This window comes from Ranitomeya imitator, chromosome 3, assembly GCF_032444005.1.
Source record: "Ranitomeya imitator isolate aRanImi1 chromosome 3, aRanImi1.pri, whole genome shotgun sequence".
Classification (NCBI taxonomy): domain Eukaryota; kingdom Metazoa; phylum Chordata; class Amphibia; order Anura; family Dendrobatidae; genus Ranitomeya; species Ranitomeya imitator.
Window position 1 is genome coordinate 557,163,298 of NC_091284.1, and position 22,952 is coordinate 557,186,249.

The 22,952-nt window shown below is 44.5% G+C and overlaps 1 protein-coding gene across 1 annotated transcript in view; it reads right to left on the reverse strand.

Moving 5' to 3' along the window:
• The window catches only part of COL4A2 (collagen type IV alpha 2 chain), a 372,124-nt gene that overhangs the window by 314,769 nt on the left and 34,403 nt on the right, over positions 1 to 22,952 (reverse strand). The window contains exon 3 of the mRNA XM_069757929.1: positions 14,181 to 14,232. Coding sequence (XP_069614030.1) covers positions 14,181 to 14,232 — 52 coding nt within the window. The remainder of the gene's footprint in view (positions 1 to 14,180; positions 14,233 to 22,952) is intronic.

Below are 22,952 nucleotides of genomic sequence, written 5' to 3' on the forward strand. Positions count from 1 at the left end.
GGGTTTCAGAGCCGCATCTTGAATATTTTAAAGAATATTGAAGTTCAAGGTCGGTTGTTTTTGACCGAAGACAACAGCAGGGTTAAACCACATTTATCGCCAGGCAGGTCTTAAAAGATATAAAGGTTTCACTAAATTTATATTTTAATCTAATGCTGCATTTCTGAATAATTTGAATTTCATTCATATTCAAATGAGCTGTTAATTGCTCTGGGTGTGACAGAGCACTTAGCAAATCATTGCTTTCCCAGGTTGCTTCCTGACCTAGCACAGGGCTCTTTAGCTTGATTAATAGCTGGTTGTCTGTATAACATCAGGCGCCAAGCAAGGAAATCAGACAGTGAACTATCAATCAAGCTGAAAAGGAATATGTCACCAGTCTTTTTCTAACCTATCTGAGCGCTGCAATATGTGGTGGCAAAGCTCCCGATTCCAGAGATGTATCACTCACTTTACTGGGTGCTAAAAACTGTTTTATCTTCTGTGGATCTACCAGTTCTCTGAATGTTGAGCTCTGTATAACCTCGCACCCAACCACTGATTGACAGCTTTCTGTGTATAAGATTAAAACTGCCAATAAGTGGCTGGGGCTTGGTTAGACAACCTAGCAGTAGGTAAAGTAGTCTTTTAGTGATAATCTCCTGATAAAAAAATGATTCTATAAAAACTACACTAAGCAGTGGGACTCTCAGAAACAAAGGTAGCAGAGGAGGTAGGGATCTGTAGATTTGCAGGGAGTTGAAGATGACAGGTCATCAGATTAAGTTGCCTGAGAATTTTGTATGGACCAAGGTACCAGGGCGTGAACTTGTATGAAAGCAACTTCAGGTTAGTTTTCTGGGATGACAGTCAGAATTTATCTCCAGTGAGATACTGAGTGGGCGAACACCTCGTCTTGCCTGCATGAGTCTTGGTTTGAGACATAGCCTTAAGGAGGAAGGCCTATGTTTGCCCCCAGAACTGGAGGAAGTCACTATGCGAGGAATCAGCTGCTGTTAACCAGGAGGAAGCAGACATAGAAGGGGGCGCGTGAGGATACTGTGAGTATACCACGAAGAATGGAGATGTGTTGTGAATTCTGTTGTCGAACTCCCTCCTGTGGTCGTGAATGGTACTTCAGCGAGTTGTGTCTATGGGCTCCCTCTGGTGGCTATGAGTGAAGCTGCTGCTTCTGAGGTTCCTTACACAGGTGACGTGGTTTATCCTTTGGTTGGCTGCTCTATTTAACTCCTCTCAGATCGTTACTCCATGCCAGCTGTCAATGTTTTTGCATTGGTTCAGTTCGCTCCTGGATCTCTCTGGTGACCTGCCTTCTCCTGCAGAAGCTAAGTTCCTGATAGTCATTATTTGTTCACTGTTTTCTTGTCCAGCTGGTTATCATGATTTTGTCTTGCTAGCTGGAAGCTCTGGGATGCAGAGTGGCCCCTCCGCACCGTGAGTCGGTGCGGAGGTCTTTTTTGCACACTCTGCGTGGTCTTTTGTAGGTTTTTGTGCTGACCGCAAAGTTACCTTTCCTATCCTCTGTCTATTTAGTAAGTCTGGTCTCCCTTTTCTGAAGCCTGTTTCATCTCTGCGTTTGTGACTTCCATCTTTACTCACAGTCAATATACGTGGGGGGCTTCCTTTACCTTTGGGGAATTTCTCTGAGGCAAGGTAGGCTTTATTTTCTATCTCTAGGGCTAGATAGCTCTTAGGCTGTGACGAGGCGCCTAGGTCTGGTCAGGAGCGCTCCATGGCTATTTTTAGTGTGTGTGATAGGATTAGGGCTTGCGGTCAGCAGAGCTCCCACATCCCAGAGCTCGTCCTGTATGAGGTTTAACTATCAGGTCATTCCGGGTGCTCCTAACCACCAGGTCATAACAGAGATGCTCCAGAATACTCCCCAATCCGGTCGTTGTGAGAAAAGTCTGCCCAGGTGAGTAGCTGTACCTAATCATTCTGATGGTCACAGATAAAATGACGTAGGTAGGTCTTAAGAATCTGATTAACCCATTTCACTAGCTCACTGGTCTGTGGATGATAAGCGGAGGAGGAATCCAACTGGATATTCAGCAACAAGAGCCCTCCCCAATTTAGAAGTGAACTTGAAGAAGAAACTGGCAGAGGCTCAAGGAGACCATCAGGCTTGTCCCAGAAGAACTTATTTCTGGTGCACTGTGGACAAGCAATTACAAAGCCCCGAAAATCCTTAACCAGCAAAGGCCACTAAAAGCGACGAGCATGGCCAGCCAGCTTAGATTTTTATCCTACAGACGGAATTCTCCTTTTCCTAGCAGTAGGGACAAAGCTTTTGCCAGGAGGAATGTCTTTTAAAAGGACTGTAGCTGCTTCAATAATTTTGGCGGGGTCAATGATATGCAGAGACTCTTCCACAGAATCGGTCACATAAAAGGACTGAGACAGAGTAGCTGCTTTGACATTCTTCTCTGCAGGAAGTGTAATTCGAAGTTTAAATGAGTGACTTGGCTTGACGAGGATTTAACCGAAGGGTGGACTGTAGGAAAATAAGATTTTTATGGCCCGTTTATATTAATACCAGAGTGTTGGCGCCCTCTAGTAGATGTGCCATTCCTCGAGCGCCATCTTATTGGCCAGAAGCTCATGATCCACAGCAGTATAGTTTTGCTTAGCTGGTGAAAACATTTTGAGAAAAAAATGCAAGACACAGACTTCCCCAAGTAGGTTTTTGCAGGAGCACTGCCCCAGCATCGATAGAAGAGGAATCTAACTCCAAAAGAAACTGCTTGTTGACGTCGGGGTGCTGCAGAACCAGAACTCTCATGAAGTCCTCTTTCAACTGCTGGAAGGCCGATATGGCTGACTCTGGCCAGACTCTGAAATATGCAATATGTAATGGAAGTAACCTGCACTGCTGGGTAAATAACAAGCCACGATGGAAAATGAAATGTTGGTTAATGTCAATGCATTTCCGAGTCACTCCAAATCCGTCTTCAGGACAACCACAGAGTCAGAAGGAGTCAGAATGACTCTGAAATGTGCTGACAATAAAACAACATTTAATTTTCCATCATGGCTTGTCATTTATCCAGCAGTGCAGGTTACTTCCATTACCCATGGCATATTTCAGTACTATTCCATGGAAGCTGCAGTACTTGAAATCTATGCCATTTTATTGGTTGTCACACAACCCTACAAGATGAGAATAACTGGCTATTTATTCTCCTTCACCACTTGGATGAGACGCTATTGTGCGTTTGCATCTTTTATCTGTCCAGGCTCTGGCATTAGCCCCCTTCTTTGTTAAGGCGGAGATGGGTGCCATGAGAAGTGCAGGAGAAATTATCTACAGAAATTGGGGAAACACATAAACCTCTGGATGGCACGTAAGCCTTGGGGACGAGGATAGGAGAGAACAGCAGAAATCTCCCCTGGATCCATCTCGAGGCACTGGCTGGAAACAATGTAGCTGAGGAAAGGCAAGGAGGGTCTTTTGAAGACACATTTGAATAACTTGGCAAACGGTTCTGAAAAACCGGACGGATGTGTCTTCTATGGGTAGGTAGATCGGGAGAGAAAATCAGAATGTCATGCAAACCTACAACCACAGAGACATAGAGAAGGTTCCAGAAGATGACGTCAACAAATTCCTGAAAGACACCGTGTTCCAAATTATTATGCAAATTGGATTTGAGTGTCATAAACATTTAATTGTTTTGCTTTACAAATAAACTCATGGATGGTATTGTGTCTCAGGGCTCAATGGATCACTGAAATCAATCGTAAACACATGTGATAATTAGTTTTTCAGGTGATTCTAATTAAAGGAAATCTACTTAAAAATGATGTTCCACATTATTAAGCAGGCCACAGTTTTCAAGTAACATGGATAACAAAAAGGATCTCTCTGCTGCCGAAAAGCATCAAATAGTGCAATGCCTTGGTCAAGGGATGAAAACATTAGATATTTCCAAAAAACTTAACCGTGATCATCGTACTGTTAAGAGATTTGTGGCTGAATCTGAAGGTTTCTGCCAGGCAAGTTCATCGGATTACGAGAGCAGTTGCTAAAAAGCCATTACAAACCAGCAAACATATATTTGAAGCTGCTGGTGCCTCTGGAGTCCCTCGAACCTCAAGGTGTAGCCTTCAAAGGCTTGTTTTGTTTGGTTCATAAACCTACTATTTGGCCACCCCTAAACAGTCTTCACAAGCAGAAAGGTTGCAGCGGGCCCAGACATACTTGAAGACTAATTTGCAAACAGTCTTGTTTACTGATGAGTGTCGAGCAACCCTGGATGGTCCAGATGGATGGAGTAGTGGATGGTTGGTGGATGGCCACCATGTCCCAACAAGGCTGCAAAGTCAGCAAGGAGGTGGAGGAGTCATGTTTTGGGCTGGAATAATGGGGAAACAGCTGGTAGGGCCCTTTAAGGTTCCTGAAGGTGTGAAAATGACCTCTGCAAAGTATATAGAGTTTCTAACTGATAACTTTCTTCCAAGTCCCCTCTATAATTTGTAAAGCGCTGCGGAATATGTTGGCGCTATATAAATAAAAATTATTATTATATTATTATGGTATGGTATAAAAAGCAGAAACGTGCCTTCAGGAGCAAAATCATCTTCATGCATGACAATGCACCATCTCATGTTCCAAAGAATACCTCTGAGTCATTGGCTGCTATGGGCATAAAAGGACCAGTCAACAACCAGCACATGTAGACGAGGCCATAGAAGACCCAAGAGAGCAGAATTCACAGATCTGAGTAGCAGGTCGAAGGATTTTTTTTCAGAATGTAGGACTCCAATGTGCAGCGTGACTGGAAGAGTGATGAATCGAATAGGCTCTGCCATGTGTTGTCCGTCAATAAAGGCAAAAGTCAGGGTATGATCCAGCTGTTGTGTAGGAAGCTGGATCAGACCAGATACTGATGAATGAAGTTGCTCATAGTCGGAATCCAGATGTGCAGCCACAGAGAGACCTCTAACACCAGGCCAGAGTAACTTCGGTCCATAGCTTTGGAGAACAATTACTCTCACCTATCTCCGGCCGACCCTAGATGCTGGAGTTTCTCAGTTTCATAGTGTACTGGCGAAACAAAAATGTCCCTTGACTCCAGAGTACATGCATATGTTCTCTCCATACCTCCACTGTTGTTACTGCACAGAAAGTTTAGCTCTCTCAACCTGCATTGGCTCAATGGGTGATGGTGCGACTTGCAGTAGAATAGGGAATTGGAAGTTTGGAGCTAGTCTCGGTGGTTTTCTAGCACGAGGAGACTCCAAAGCTTGTTCCAGCACTGCAGGTAGTCATCAAGTACAACTCCAGGGTAGTCCTAGTGTCAGCAGCAGCTTACCGGAGGGCCAAAGGCACATATACGAGGTACAGGAGGATGAAGGCAAACAGATGGTCGGGAGAGTAGAGTTCAGACAGAATGGGTATACAAGCCGGTTCAAAAATGGGAGAATCAATACAAAAAAGCGCATATATAGGATGCTAACTGACTAACTAACTAGGAACCAAAGTTCAGCAAGGAGTGGTGGGTTGAGCAGCTAATAAATCCACTGATGCCTAGGGACAGGCTGGGGAAAATAAACCCTGCAGGACACAGCAGAGTTAAGTTCCTTCAAGATCTGGCCGGGCCTCCCTTATAGCCAAGTGGAGACAGCAGGGCTGGAGAGCTGCATGTGTACTCAGAGAGGCGGACTAACACGGGAAGGTGCAGAGCAACAAACACTGAGAAGCACAGTGCTGGGATAATGTGGGCACCTTACGGCCATGACACGCAGATACATAGATGAAATCAGGGTCTCTATCATTCATTATTTTGATCACAGATTAGATAGCAAAAACCTGGTCACAGATTGCCTATAAGAGGCTTGTTCTGGGTGGGAAAATAACTTTGGGAGGCAGTGACTTCTTAGGTGCTCTGTCAAGCTCAAAGCACTTTGAATATTCATAGCCATGAGTCTGACCAGACGTGTCTGACCATCTTAGAAATTGCATTTTTAAATTGCAGTTTTTTAATTGCTATGAATTAGACTAGAATTCCATGGGGCATTTGAGCATTCATCACTGCTGTACTTTCATCATCCTCATCACCACCTGTATCCTCTAATCAAGCTGTTTTGTCTACCCACAGGTATGCTGCTGTCCATCTACTCTGCCTTTCCTGCAATGTGTGTTTATGTGAACTGCATATAATTCCCACCTGGTATGCTGCTGTCCATCTACTCTGCCTTTCCTGCAATGTGTGTTTACGTGAACTGCATATAATTCCCACCTGGTATGCTGCTGTCCATCTACTCTGCCTTTCCTGCAATGTGTGTTTATGTGAACTGCATATAATTCCCACCTGGTATGCTGCTGTCCATCTACTCTGCCTTTCCTGCAATGTGTGTTTATGTGAACTGCATATAATTCCCACCTGGTATGCTGCTGTCCATCTACTCTGCCTTTCCTGCAATGTGTGTTTATGTGAACTGCATATAATTCCCACCTGGTATGCTGCTGTCCATCTACTCTGCCTTTCCTGCAATGTGTGTTTATGTGAACTGCATATAATTCCCACCTGGTATGCTGCTGTCCATCTACTCTGCCTTTCCTGCAATGTGTGTTTATGTGAACTGCATATAATTCCCACCTGGTATGCTGCTGTCCATCTACTCTGCCTTTCCTGCAATGTGTGTTTATGTGAACTGCATATAATTCCCACCTGGTATGCTGCTGTCCATCTACTCTGCCTTTCCTGCAATGTGTGTTTATGTGAACTGCATATAATTCCCACCTGGTATGCTGCTGTCCATCTACTCTGCCTTTCCTGCAATGTGTGTTTATGTGAACTGCATATAATTCCCACCTGGTATGCTGCTGTCCATCTACTCTGCCTTTCCTGCAATGTGTGTTTATGTGAACTGCATATAATTCCCACCTGGTATGCTGCTGTCCATCTACTCTGCCTTTCCTGCAATGTGTGTTTATGTGAACTGCATATAATTCCCACCTGGTATGCTTTGCTTACCCATTGTTTTCTATCCATTCGTATTTCACTTCCCTTGCTTCTTGCTTGCATACCTGAGTGGCCATCTACCCCACCCCCTCTTTATGACCTGGCTTAACTGTGAACATGTGCTCTAGACACACACGCCCACATCCTCCCTCTCAGCTGTGAGCCCTTAGGTGCCCATAAATTCATAGCCATGAGTCTGACCAGACGTGTCTGACCATCTTAGAAATTGCATTTTTAAATTGCAGTTTTTTAATTGCTATGAATTAGACTAGAATTGGACTGGAATTGACTGGAAGGTAAAGGAATAGAAAACCACTATAATGTTTCGGTTTCTTTTCACATTCACCCCCATACTACTCTATTTCTTCCTATCTCCTGTAGTCCCTCCACCCAGTAAAGAACTAGTCATTTCTCCCTCCATCCTCCCCAGTCATCTCACCTCCTCCACAGAACTATTCCTCCACATACAATCCTTTCTCGCCAGGCACACACGGCCACATCATGACCTATCCAGCTCACACCTTCTAACGCTCTGTCTGCTGCTCCTCATTGCTGGCGACATATCCCCAAATCCTGGCCCTCCTCATCACATCCCCACACTCATTTCTAATCCCCTGCCACGATCCTCTACACGTCCTCGCAACCACAGTAACCTCATACCCATTCATCCTGCCCCCACTCCCCCAATTTCCCTATCTGGAGCACTATGGAACGCACGCTCTGTCTGCAATAAACTTCCATTTATCCATGACCTCTTTATCAATAACAAACTCTCCTTCCTCGGCATCACTGAAACCTGGCTCACCCCTTCTGACACAGCCTCCCCTGCGGCACTCTCTTACGGTGGCTTCCACCTTTCTCACACACCCCGCCCCAGCAGCAAGCATGGCGGAGGAGTTGGTTTTCTCCTGTCAGATAACTGCTCCTTCACCCCAATCCCACTGCCACCCTCTGTTATCCTCCCTTCCTTTGAGGTGCACTCTGTGCGCATCTACTCCCCCTCCAACCTCCAACTGGCTGTCATCTACTGTCCCCCAGGGCCAGCCACCACCTTCTTCGACCACTTCACCACCTGGCTACTCCACTTCCTCGCCGCTGACATCCCCACTATCATCATGGGCGACTTCAACATCCCCATTGACACTTCCCTCTCAGCTGCCACTAAACTTCTATCTCTCACTTCCTCCTTTGGCCTCACTCAATGGTCTTCTACAGCCACCCACAAAGATGGTCACACACTGGACCTCATTCTCACCCGCCTCTGCTCCCTATCTAACCTCTCAAACTCACCTCTTCCTCTTTCTGACCACAACCTACTTACATTCTCTTCCCTTTCCACTCCTTGTCTACAACCCCCACCCCACAAACTCTCACACCCTCGCAGAAATCTTAAACACCTTGATCTTCACTCACTCTCTGAATCCCTCCTCCCTCTCACAGACATAAGCTCCCTACACAATGCGGATGATGCTGCCACTCTATATAACACCACAATAGCTGCAGCTTTGGAATCTCTTGCCCCTCTCACACATACCAAAGCTCGCAAAATCAACAGACAACCCTGGCACACCAGCATGACAAAAGAACTGAGGCGAGCTTCCAGAGCTGCTGAGCGCAGATGGAAAAGATCCCACTCCATCGAGCACTTCATCGCATTCAAACAGTCCCTCACTGCTTTCAAAACCATGCTCGCCACAGCAAAACAAACCTACTTCTCATCTCTCATATCCTCCCTGTCTCACAACCCCAAACAGTTATTCAACACCTTCAACTCTCTCCTCCGTCCCCCAGCACCTCCTCCCTCCCCACTCATCTCAGCTGAAGACTTCGCCTCATTTTTCAAGCAGAAAATTGAGAACATCAGAGACAATTTTAGTAAACAACCCCCAGAACCCTTCCTCCCAACTACCCAGCCCTCCACCTCCAAAACCAACTTCTCCACCATTACAGAAGACGGACTCTCCACTCTACTCTCAAGATCGCATCTCACCACCTGTGCACTTGACCCACTCCCATCCCACTTCATCCCAAACCTCACCACAGTCTTCATCCCAACCCTAACCCATCTCTTTAACCTATCACTAACAACTGGCATTTTCCCCTCAAGCTTTAAACATGCCACAATCACACCTATCCTCAAAAAGCCCTCTCTTGACCCATCCTCTGTATCTAGCTATCGCCCTATATCACTTCTCCCCTTTGCCTCAAAACTACTGGAACAACATGTCCATATTGAACTGTCCTCCCATCTATCTTCCTGCTCCTTCTTCGACCGCTTTCAATCAGGCTTCCGGTCACACCACTCCACTGAAACTGCCCTAACTAAGGTCACCAATGACCTATTAACCGCCAAGAGCAAGCGACACTACTCTGTCCTCCTCCTCCTGGACCTGTCCTCTGCCTTTGACACAGTGGACCATTCCCTGCTGCTGCAGACCCTCTCATCCCTTGGCATCACAGAATTGGCCCTATCCTGGATCTCATCATACCTAACTGACCGTACATTCAGCGTCTCCCACTCACACACCACCTCCTCACCTCGCCCCCTATCTGTCGGAGTCCCGCAAGGTTCAGTTCTAGGACCCCTGCTCTTCTCCATCTACACCTTTGGCCTGGGACAGCTCATAGAATCTCACGGCTTTCAGTATCATCTCTATGCTGACGACACACAGATCTACATCTCTGGACCAGATATCACCTCCCTACTAACCAGAATCCCTCAATGTCTGTCTGCTATTTCATCCTTCTTCTCCACTAGATTTCTAAAACTTAACATGGACAAAACAGAATTCATCATCTTTCCCCCATCTCACGCGATCTCCCCAACGAACCTATCCATTACAGTAAACGGCTGCCCACTCTCCCCAGTCCCACAAGCCCGCTGTCTTGGGGTAATCCTTGACACTGATCTCTCCTTTAAACCACATATCCAAACCCTTTCCACTTCCTGCCGCCTCCAACTCAAAAATATTTCACGGATCCGCACATTCCTAAACCAAGAATCTGCAAAAACCCTAGTCCATGCCCTCATCATCTCCCGCCTTGACTACTGTAACCTCCTGCTCTGTGGCCTCCCCTCTAACACTCTTGCACCCCTCCAATCTATTCTAAACTCTGCTGCCCGACTAATCCACCTGTCCCCCCGCTATTCCCCGGCCTCTCCCCTCTGTCAATCCCTGCACTGGCTCCCCATCACCCAGAGACTCCAGTACAAAAGCCTAACCATGACATATAAAGCCATCCACAACCTGTCTCCTCCATACATCTGTGACCTCGTCTCCCAGTACTTTCCTGCACGCAACCTCTGATCCTCACAAGATCTCCTTCTCTACTCCCCTATTATCTCCTCTTCCCACAATCGCATACAAGATTTCTCTCGTGCATCCCCCCTACTCTGGAATGCTCTACCACAACATATCAGACTCTCGCCTACCATCGAAACCTTCAAAAAGAACCTGAAGACCCACCTCTTCCGACAAGCCTACAACCTGCAGTAACCACCGATTGACCAAACCGCTGCACGGCCAGCTCTACCCTCACCTACTGTATCCTCACCCATCCCTTGTAGATTGTGAGCCCTCGCGGGCAGGGTCCTCTCTCCTCCTGTACCAGTTGTGACTTGTATTTTTCAAGATTATTGTACTTGTTTTATTATGTATACCCCTCCTCACATGTAAAGCGCCATGGAATAAATGGCGCTATAATAATAAATAATAATAATAATAATAATAATATGAATGAAAATGCTAATTTCTCAGGAATGCAGCAACAGATAGAAGATATAAAGGTGTCAATTAATATACATTTCAAAAGACTGCATACGTTTAAAATTTTATTCTAGAAATAATGGATAACTAGTGGAATGAATGTCTTGTTTTCCCCTCCCACACTTTTAACCCGTTCATAACTTTTGACGCACATGTATGTCAAAAGCATCAAAAGCAGTGTTCCTGACATTCAGGGCCGGCTCCAGGTTTTTGAGGGCCCCGGGCGAAAGTCTCAGTGGGCCCCCCTCTTTAACACATACCATGATTCATGATGCACAGATAAAGCAGAGAAATATAGCAAAGCCACGTAGCATATAACACAGCCCACATAGTATATAACACAGCCCACATAGCATATATTACAGCCACGTAGCATATAACACAGCCCAAGTAATATATAACACAGCCACATAGCATATAGCACAGCCCACATAGCATATAACAGAGCTCACGTAGTATATCGCACAGCCCACGTAGTATATAACACAGCCACGTTGTATATAACACAGCCACGTTGTATATAACACAACCACATAGTATATAACACAGCCCACGTAGTATATAACACAGCCACGTAGTACATAACACAGCCCATGTAGTATATAACAGCCCACGTAGTATATAACACAGCCACGTAGTCTATAACACAGCCACGTAGTATATATCACAGCCACATAGTATATAACACAGCCACGTAGTATATAACACGCCTACGTAGTATATAACAGCCCACATAGCATATAACACAGACAAGTATTATATAACACAGCGATGTAGTATATAACACAGCTCACGTAGTATATAACACAGCCACGTAGTATATAACACAGCCCATGTAGTATATAACAGCCCATGTAGTATATAACACAGCCACGTAGTCTATAACACAGCCACGCAGTATATATCACAGCCACATAGTATATAACAAAGCCACGAAGTATATAACACAGCCATGTAGTACATAACACAGCCCACGTAGTATATAACACAGCCACGTAGTATACAACACAGCCAATGTAGTATATAACAGCCCACGTAGTATATAACACAGCCACGTAGTCTATAACACAGCCATGTAGTATATATCACAGCCACTTAGTATATAACAGCCATGTAGTATATAACACCGCCCACGTAGTATATAACAGCCCACGTAGCATATAACACAGCCACTTAGTATATAACACAGCCACGTAGTATATAACACAGCCACGTAGTATATAACAGCCCACATAGTATATAACAGCCCATGTGGTATATAACACAGCCACGTAGTATATAACACAGCCCAAGTAGTATATAACACAGCCCACATAGTATATAACACAGCCCCATGACGTAGTATATAAAACAGCCAACGAAGTGTATAACACAGGCAGCCCACGTAGTATATAGCACAGCCAGCCATGTAGTATATAGTCTATAAGTCCCACCCACACCCATCTTCACTCAGATGCCATACTGTAGGTCTGTGGTGGCCCCGTACAGTCACACCTTGTCCCAGGCTGAATCCCCCCTGCAATGCTTTGGTTTGGGACCAGCCTGGAACTTGGAAGGAAGACTCACTGCTTTCACCGCCACGCCGTCACTCCCATTGTGGACACAGGGACAGCCCGGGTGCACTGTTCACTGGCTGCTCGTCGTCGTCCCTCTGCTTGGCGCTGGACCAGGCTGGACAGTGGACGATCTCTGAGCTCACCTGGAAGTGACGACACAGACAACCGCCAGCCCAGAAGTGACTCTTCGTATCCATGGTGACGGGGTGGTGAGCATTCCAGCAGCTGCGCAGCGAAACTCAGTCACAGAGAGAGCTCTGTGCTGCGCCTGCTGCTGGGAATGGCTCCGCCTCCGAGTCCTGGCTGGGAGACGGAGATCATGGAGTTGATGTAATACTAATACACACTGCACAGCTGAGCCGGATGTAGTCCGGCTGTGGGGGCCCCCCAGGAGCGCATCAGTGTAGTATAGTACCGTACCGTTACTACCTTACATGGGCCCCCCGTCTCGCCAGGGCCCCGGCACTTGCCCGGGTGCGCCGGGTGCTGACGTCGGCCCTGCTGACATTGATGCGGCTTGCACATCGAGCCCACATTTTTCCCACACATGATGGCTGATGAAATCACAAGAGACTGACTGTCCCTTCCAAACAGAAAACAGATGTCTACAGGTGCAAACATATGCTCTCTGACGAGCATTCCAACAATCAGCCTCTAGAGGTTCTAATCATAGCAGGAACCTATCTAACGGGTACGCATGCTGCCGGGTACACATGAATTGGCCAATTTATGTGCTAAGTATTCTCGTTTTTTCCTTTTTACTACAGTAGTAATGCAATTAAAATTTAAAATGTTTCATGTTTTCAAGCTTTAGCACTACACAGTGCTATTTCATTTGTTGGCTGATGAAATCAGCAGCCATGTGCCTTTGACATCTGCACGTGAAGTGGAGCTCCACATGAGGCTGTGTACCTGTTAATCTCCGTTAGCAGCATTTAACGCGTGCAGGAGGGGGGCATCATTCCACACTTACAAGAGGCTGCCCATGACATGATTGCAGCGTGCTGATGGGTTGTAATGACAGCTAGGGATCTACTGATGACCCTCGTGCCTGCCATTACGATCCTCCCGTGAAAGTCAGCCCATGGCCGGTGTGCATAGGAGATTGAGATTTTTCCTATATAGCACAAGCAATCAGATGGTCGCAGCTTCAACTCCCCTAAGGTGACTATTAAATACAGTAAAAAGTGAAAAAAGATTTTAAAAATATGAAATTTAAAAAAAACACATTAAAAATAAAACAATTAAAAAGAAATACAAAACACACACATATTTGGTATAGCTGCGTTCATAAAAGTCCAATCTATTAAAATATAAAGTAAATTAATCTGATCGATAAACAGCGCGCAACAAAAAAATCTAAACAAATTGCATTAAGCAGCGATGAAAACATCATAACTACCCCAAAATGGTTTCAGTAAAAACGTCAGTTCAGGGCGCAAAAAATAAGCCCTCACACAGCCCTATATCCCGAAAAATGAAAAAGTTACGAGTCTTGGGAAATGGTTAAAAAAGCACAATTTTTTTTTTTTTACAGTACTATCTGTTTTTATTATTAATGGAGATCACCTATGCTATATTCTATGTCAGGATATACCATACCTAAAGGTGTGCAAACACTGTATAGCATAGCTGGACATCTGTATCTATCTTGTGTACTTGACAGTTTTTAAAACATTTTAGTAGAAGGGAATGGGCAAGCTAAAAATTACCTATAAAATATGTGGTTCATTATAGCTATTGCTGAACAGTGTTTATAACACAACTATGTATCTCAATCAATATTTTTGATTGGAAAAACTACAAATGTGAACATACCCCAATGTTACCATCAACTAAGCAGTCATATATTTCATATATATTATTAAATTTGATTATAACATACTTACAGCATCAACAGTCCTGAGGAGCAACCCTGCTAGCAGAGCCGATAGGAGAATCCTAAAAGGAAAAGAAAAAGATCTATATTAGAGCAGAGCTACAATGGAACACCCTTGCACTGAACATGCTTTGAACTTCCATGCCTTTAAAAAAAAACTTTTTCTATAATCTGTACAAAACAAAAAAAAGGAAAACAAAATATGAAAAAAAATTCCGTTAAAAGTATTTGTGAACATAGTTACAATTATGTAACAATGTTAATGCATACATGTCTTTTTACCCAAAACCAGAGTAAAAGCAAGGTCTTTGTGCCCTTATACCTTAATCGAAAGTTGAAACTGCTTTTGGTGTACATTGCAGTCTAATAAGTACAGAAATTGTCCTAATTATCATGCACTATAACTTGACAGAGGGTGGTTTCTAGGGATGAACGAATAGCTTCGGATAACTCCTTATCCGAATAGCTATAGCACTTACAAATAGCTGCATCGGGAACCCGGATACCTGGAACGCTCTCAATAATCAGCTGTTCAGCGTCGCAGCTGCATGTGTCGCGACAGTGTGACAATCACAACCCATGCATGGAGAGCCCATAATCTGCGCTCCAAATATCTGGAAACAGATTTTTAAAAGTATTTGGACTGATGAGATGATAGTGACTCTTGATGGACCAGATGGACTGGCCCGTGGCTGGATCAGTAACGGGCACAGATCAACACATGCCATCGAAGTGGAAGTGGGGTACTGATATGGGCTAGCATAACTAAAGATTAGCTAATTTATTATTATTATTTATTATTATTATTATACATTTTTATAGCGCCATTTATTCCATGGCGCTTTACATGTGAAAAGGGGCAAATATAGACAAATACATTAAACATGAGCCAAAACAAGGCACACAGGTACATAAGGAGGGAGGACCCTGCCAGCGAGGGCTCACAGTCTGCAGGGGATGGGTGAGGATACACTAGGAGAGGGTAGAGCTGGTTGTGCGGCAGTTCAGTAGGTTGAGGATCACTGCAGGCTGTAGGCTTGTCGGAAGAGGTGAGTCTTCAGGTTCTTTTTGAAGGTTTCTATGGTAGGCGAGTGACTGATGTGTTGGGGTAGAGAGTTCCAGAGTAAGGGGGAAGCATGGGAAAAGTCTTGGATGCTGTTGTGGGAAGAAGAGATGAGAGGGGAGTAGAGAAGGAGATCTTGAGAGGATCGGAGGTTGCGTGTAGGTAAGTACCGAAGGCCATGTCACAGTTGTATGGAGGAGACAGGTTGTGGATGGCTTTGTATGTCATTGTAAGGGTTTTGAACTGGAGTCTCTGGGCGATAGGAAGCCACTGAAGGGCTTGGCATAGGGGAGAGGCTGGGGAATAGCAGGGAGACAGGTAGATTAGTCGGGCAGCAGAGTGTAGGATGGATTGGAGTCGTGCCAGAGTGCTAGAAGGGAGGGCAGAGAGTAGGAGGTTGCAGTAGTCAAGGTGGGGGATGATAAGGGCATGCACTAGTGTTTTTGTGGTGTCGCGGTCAAGGAATGCGCAGATCCGGGAAATGTTTTTGACTTTGAGATGTCAGGAGGATGCAAGGGCTTGGATATGCAGCTTGAAAGAGGGCAGGGTCGAGAATCACCCTGAGGCACCAGGCAAGTGGGACTGGGGAAAGTGAGCAGCCATTGACATTGATGGATAGGTCTGGTGGAGGGGTAGAGTTAGATGGGGGAAAGATGATGAATTCTGTTTTGTCCATGTTCAGTTTTAGAAAGCAAGCAGAAAAGAAGGCTGAAATAGCAGACAGACAGTGTGGGATTTTCGTAAGTAGGGAGGTGAGGTCAGGTCCGGATAGGTAAATCTGCATGTCATCGGCATAGAGATGGTACTGCATACCGTGGGATTCTATGAGCTGTCCCAGGCCGAAGGTGTAGATAAAGAAGAGTAGAGGTCCTAGAACAAAGCCTTGAGGAACACCAACAGACAAGGGGGGAAGTGTGGAGGTGGCATGGGGAAGGGAGACACTGAATGTTCGGTCTGTCAGATACGACGAGATCCAGGATAGGGCCAAGTCTGTGATGCCAAGAGATGAGAGGATCTGTAGCAGAAGGGAGTGGTCCACAGTGTCAAAGGCAGAAGACAAGTCCAGGAGAAGGAGGACAGAGTAGTGTCGCTTGCTCTTGGCAGTTAGTAGGTCGTTGGTGACTTTAGTTAGGGCAGTTTCAGTTGAGTGATGGGGTCGGAAGCCAGATTGTAACCAGTCAAAGACGGAGCAGGAGGAGAGGTGGGAGAAGAGTTCAAGATGGACGTGTTATTCCAGTAATTTGGAGGTATAAGGGAGACGAGATATCGGGCGATAGCTAGACACAGAGGATGGGTCGAGGGAGGGCTTTTTGAGGATGGGTGTGATCTTGGCAGGATGAGAGGAAGACACCTGTTGTGAGTGAGAGGTTGAAGAGGTGAGTTAGGGTTGGGATGACGACTGTGGCAAGGTTAATGATGAGGTGGGACGGGAGTGGGTCGAGAGTGCAGGTAGTGAGGTGTGATCTTGACAGGAGGGTGGAGAGCTGATCTTCTGTCATGGTGGAGAAGCTGGTTTTGGAGGAACAGGGTTGAGCAGCAAAGAGGGGCATTGGGCGCCGTGGGCCAAAGCTTTCTCTGATCGTATCGATCTTCTGTTTAAAGAAAGAGGCAACGTCTTCAGCAGAAATGAGAGGGGAGGGGGGTGCGGGGGGACAGAGTACAGAATTGAAAGTGTTGAAAAGCTGTTTAGGGTTGTGAGACAGGGAGGATATGAGAGGTGAGATGTAAGTTTTTTTTGCGGCACTGAGCATGGACTTGAAGCTGGCGAGGGACTGCTTGTATGCAGTGAAGTGGTCGGCAGAGCAGGATCGCTTCCATTTCCGCTCAGCGACCCTGGAAGCCCGTCTCAGTTCTTTGGTCAGGCTGGTCAGCCAGGGCTGCCTGTTGAGTGTGCGATTTTAGCTATGCATGAGCGGGGCGGCCGAATCGAGTGCTGCTATTATTTTAGTTTAAAAAGTGGCAGCAGCATCTGTGTCATGAAGGGAGGCTATGTCTGTAAGAGGGAGAAGGGACTCAGAGAGTGATTGCAAGTTGAGGTGTTTGAGATTTCTGCGAGGGTGAGTGAGTTTGTGGAGTGGGGGCTGCACACTAGGAGAGGAGAGGGAACAGAATGTCAGTAGGTTGTGGTCAGACAGGGGGAGGGGTGAGTTAATGAGATTAGTAAGGGAGCAGACGTGGGTGAAGATGAGGTCCAGCGTGTGGCCATCTTTGTGAGCAGCCTCAGAGGACCATTAAGTGAGGCCAAAGGAGGTAGTCAGTGATAAAAGTTTAGAGGCAGCTGAGGTGGAAGTGTCAATGGGGATATTGAAGTCACCCATGATGATAGTGGGGATGTCAGAAGACAGGAAATGAACTAGCCAGGTGGTGAAGTGATCGAGAAAGGTGGAGATGGCTAGTTCTGGGGGGCGGTAGATGACAGCCAGCTGGAGGTTGGAGGGGGAATAGATTCGGACAGAGTGCACCTCGAACGAGGGAAGAGTATTGGAGAGTGGTAGCAGGATTGGAGTAAAGGAGCAGGTGTCGGACATGAGCAAGCCAACCCCTCTACCACGTTTGTTGCTGGGGCGAGTGGTGTGAGAGAGGTGGAATCTGCCATAGGAAAGTGCAGCTGGAGAGGCCAAGTCAGAGGGGGTAAGCCAGGTTTCTGTGATGCAGAAGAAGGAGAGTTTGTTGGTGATGAAGAGCTCATGGATAAATGGCAGTTTGTTGCAGATGGAGCATGCGTTCCATAGTGCTCCAAGTAGGTGGACCGGGGGAGTGGGGGCTGGATGAATGGGTATGAGGTTATCATTGTTGGGAAAATGTGCAGAGGATCGCGGCAGGGGGTTAGAAATGAATGTTGGGATGTGTTGAGGAGGGCCGGGATTTGGGGATACGTCACCAGAGATGAGGAGTAGCAGACAGAGCGTTAGAAGGTGGGAGCTAATTGTACCGTTTCAGGTAGAACATGGGCTCAAAATCAACTCCCAAATCTACTGCCAGGTTTTAGAAGACACTTTCTTAAAGCAGTACTACAGGAAAAAGTATGAAAAAGTATGCATCTTTCAAGTAAACCATGATTTTTATACAGTACAATGTTCCATCTCATGCATCAAAGTCCTCTTTTGCTTGGCTAGTCAGTAAAAGCTTTAGGCTATGTGCACACGTCCGGATTTTTCGCGTTTTTTTTGCGGATTTTCCCGATAAAAACGCTATAAATCCGCATAAAAAACGCTCAAATTATGCATCCTATCATTTAGAATGCATTCCGCATTTTTTGTGCAGATGTATGCGTTTTTTTCCGCAAAAAAACGCAATCCGCAAAAAGAATGGCCATGCTCATTCTTTTTGCGGATTTTCTGCGGATTTCATGCATTCAGGAAAAAAAAAAAAAAATCCGCAGAAAATCCGCAAAAAATCCGCGCAAAAAACGCGAAAAAACCGCGCGGAAAAAAACGCGATTTTCTGCCAGAATTCTCCGGATTTTGTCAGGAAAAAAACCTGACGTGTGCACATAGCCTAAATCCCTTCGCCCCAAAGCCTGTTTTCACCTTCTTGACCAGGCCAATTTTTACAATTCTGACCACTATCACTTTATGAGGTCATAACTCTGAAACACTTTAGTGCATCCCACTGATTCTGACAGTATTTTCTAGTGACATAAAGTACTTCATGTTACTACATATAGTACTTCATGTTACTGGTAAAATTTCTTTAATATGACTTGTTTTTATTTGTGAAAAAAAGGGAAAGCTGGCGAAAATTTTGAAAATTCCGCAAATTTTCAAACTTTTAATTTTTATGCCCTTAAATAAGAAAGTCATATCATGCAATATAGTTAATAAATAACATTATCCGCATGTCTACTTTACATCAGCACAATTTTTGAAACATAAGTTTTTTTTTGTTAGAAAGTTATAAGAGTTAAAATTTGACCAGCAATTTCTCATTTTTACAACAAAATTTGCAAAACCATTTTTTTAGGGACCACCTCACATTTGAAGTGACTTTGAGGGGCCTATATGACAGAAAATACCAAAATGTGATACAATTCTAAAAACTGAACCCTTTAAGGTACTCAAAATCACATTCATAAAGTTTATTAACCCTTCAGGTGCTTCACAGGACTTTTGGAATATAGAAGGAAAAAATAAACATTTACTTTTCTTTAACAAAAATGTTCCTTTAGACCTATTTTTTTTACTTTCACAAGGGTAACAGGAGAAAATGGACCACACAATTTTATGTGCAATTTCTCCTGAGAAAGCATATACCCCAAATGTCAGGGAAATATACTGTTTGGTTGCACGGCAGGGCTTGGAATGGAAGGAGCGCCATTTGACTTTTTGAATGTAAAATTTGCTATAATAATTAGTGGATGGCATGTTGCGTTTGGAGAGCCCCTGGTGTGCCTAAACAGTGAAAACTCGCAACAAGTGACACCATTTTGGAAACTAAACCACTTATTGAACTTATCTAGAGGTGCATTGAGCACCTTGAACCCACAGGTGCCTCACAGAAGTTTATAAGGTTAAGCCGTGAAAATAAAAAAAACAAATTTTTCCCAGATAAATCTCCCTTAGCTCCAAATTTTGCATTTTCATAAGGGTAACAGGAGAAATTGCTCCATACAATTTGTTGTCCTATTTCTTCTGAGTACGCAGATACCCAATATGTGGAGGAAAAAAACTGTTTGGGTGCACGGCAGAGCTTGGAAGGGGAGGAGCCATTTGACTTTTTGAATGTAAAATTTGCTGTAATAATTAGCGGTTGCAATGTCGCGTTTGGAGAGCCCCTGATGTGCCTAAACAGTGAAAAAAAACACAAGTGACCCTATTTTGGAAACTAGACCCCTTTGGGAACTTCTCTAGATGTGTATTGAGCACCTTGAAACCCCAGGTGTTTCACAGAAGTTTATAAAGTTAAGCCGTGAAAATAAAAACATCACATTTTTTTCCACAAAAATCTATTTTAGCTCCAAATGTTGTATATTCACAAGGGTAACAGGAGAAAATGGACCCCAAAATTTGTTGTGCAATTTCTCATGAGTTCACCAAGAGACCCATATGTCACTGAAAACTACTTTTGAAGCACAGTGTAAAGCTCAGAAGGGAAGAAACACCTTATTACAATGCAGATTTTGCTGCACTTGTATAAGGGTGCCATGTTGCACTGGTAGAGCCCCTGAGGTGCCAACACAGCAGAACCCCCAAAAGTGACCCCATTTTACAAACTAAACAACTCAATGAATTCATCTAGGGGTGCAGTGCTTTTATTGACACCACAGGTGTGTCACAGACTTTTATACCATTGAGAAGTGAAGATAAAATAATTTACATCTTTACCACCAAGATTTACATTCTCATACTGGGAAATGGGAACAAATGTCACTAAAATTTGTCCACAAATTTCTACTGAATGTGGCAATACCTAATATATGGCTGTACAGTACTTCTTAGCCATATGGAAAGACTTGGGAGGGACATAGAGCTATTTGCCTCCTGGAACGCAGATTTTCCTAGACTTAGTTGCGGATTCCATATAAAGAGCCCCTAAGTGCTAGAAAAGCAGAATCCCCATTCAAGTGATCCCATTTTGGAAACTATAACTCTTTGGGAATTTATCTACAGACATCGTGATGATTTTGACTCTATGGGTGTTTTCCAGACACAGGCAGCAGTGGATGTTGCTGAATGAAAATTGCAAACTACCGTTGTAGGGACCAGTACATTATGCCCAGCTCATGCTTCTGGAGACACGCATCTGTAACTTGGATGGGCTCTCATCACTACAGAAATGCCAAACATGTGGGTGCTAAATGTGGTTTAGGCACACTGGGGCTCAGATGGGAGGGTGGGCATTTGGATTTGGGAGCTGAGAATTTGCTGAATTTCTTTTGGGGGGCGAGGAGCCACTTAGCTTTTCCAGAGCCTTTGTGCTACCGGTAACATGGAAGCACCTATATTTCCGTTAACAGATGACGGACCTGAGTGAGGGCTTACGTTTTTGTGGATTGAGTTGAAGCTTTTATTGGGAACATTTTACATAACATTTATGATCACATTTATCCTGCGCTCTAGACTGAGCACTTACCGTACATCGGGATTACCATCTAAATCTCCGAGTGACGTGATAGTTGAAACCCCAGATGGATCCATTCACTATAATGAGGCAACAGAGTTACTCTGGATTCTCTCTGGCCTCTGCTCAGTGGTGTCCTTCTTTTCAGAAGTGCACAAAACTGTGGCCGACGGCACTTTTATGCAATCCTAAAAGACGAACACCGCTGGATCACAGGTCAGACAGCGTCCACAGTGCGTTCATCTGCCTCATTATAGGGAATCTTCCGCCGGGTGTGCCGTCTGAATCACCCAGAGTGCTCAGCGCATGATAAATGTGCCCTGAGCCTTACTGCGATCTTTGTGGGGCAGAATGAAAAATCAACAGCATGTGAAGAATTGGTTTTATTTTTTTTTACGCCAATCCTCATACAGTATAAGTGATTAGGTGATTTTATTCTTCGGGTCGGTGCGATTACAGAGATACCAGATTTGTATCGGGCTTTTATGTTTGGCTGATGTCACACACTAAAAGATGCTTTTTATTGTAAAAACTAGTTTTTGCATCACCATATTTTTAGAGCTATAATTTCTCCATATTTTGGCCCAGAGTCATGCTATGGCTTGTTTTTTTGTGGGACAAGCTGACGTTTTAATTGGTACCATTTTCATGCACATGACATTTTTTGATCATTTATTATTCCGATTGTTTGGAGACAGAATGAATAATAACCAGCAATTCAGGAATTGCTTTTTGTTTTTATTATACTGTTCCGTAAGTGGTGAAATTGGTAAGACCGCTTTATTCTTTGGATCAGTACGATTACAGCGATACCTCATTTTTATCTTTTTTTATGTTTTGGCAGTTTTACACAATAAAAACTATTCTATGGAAAAAATAATTATTTTTGCATCGCTTTATTCTGATAGCTATAACTTTTTTATTTTTCTGCTGATGGAGCTATATGATAGCTTCTTATTTGTGGGACAAGATGTCGTTTTCAATGGTGCCATTTTTATTTACCGTACATTAGTCTTTTTGATCGCGTTTTATTGCACTTTTTGTCCGGCGGTATGACGATAGAGCATTGTTTTTGTCTCTCTTTTTTTATTACGGTGTTCACGGAAGGGGTTAATTAGTGGGACAGTTTTTTTAGAGCTTGTCGTTATGGATGCGGCTATACCAAATATGTGTTCTTGTATTTTTTATTTACATAAATAAATTATTTATTGGAAAAATATTTGTTTCTTTTTTTTTCTTTGTTTGGGGATTTTTCTACAGAGCCCCTGATGTGCCTAAACAGTGGAAACCCCTCCCAAATGACGCCATTTTGGAAACTACACCTCTTAAGGAATTTACCTAGATGTGTGGTGAGTGTCACCCTTGCCGGTGGCGAGCATGGTTTGTGAACCCATTATGCCACGGGGCTCGGCTTGCCTAGCAGGGGCATAGCTAAGCGGCTACCTGGTGTTCACTGGATCTCCTGATGGTGGAGTCATGCTTGGGCTGTAGGTGGCCGCCTGACGGACAGTGCAGACAACGTGGACTTTGGGGACAGGTTCTCGCTCACACAAGTCTCAGGAGACGGGTCAGACACTGTTGGACCGGCTTCAGGGTTATAAATAAACTACACAAGACGACAGGGACAATACTGATTAAGAAAATAACTATATTAAACTA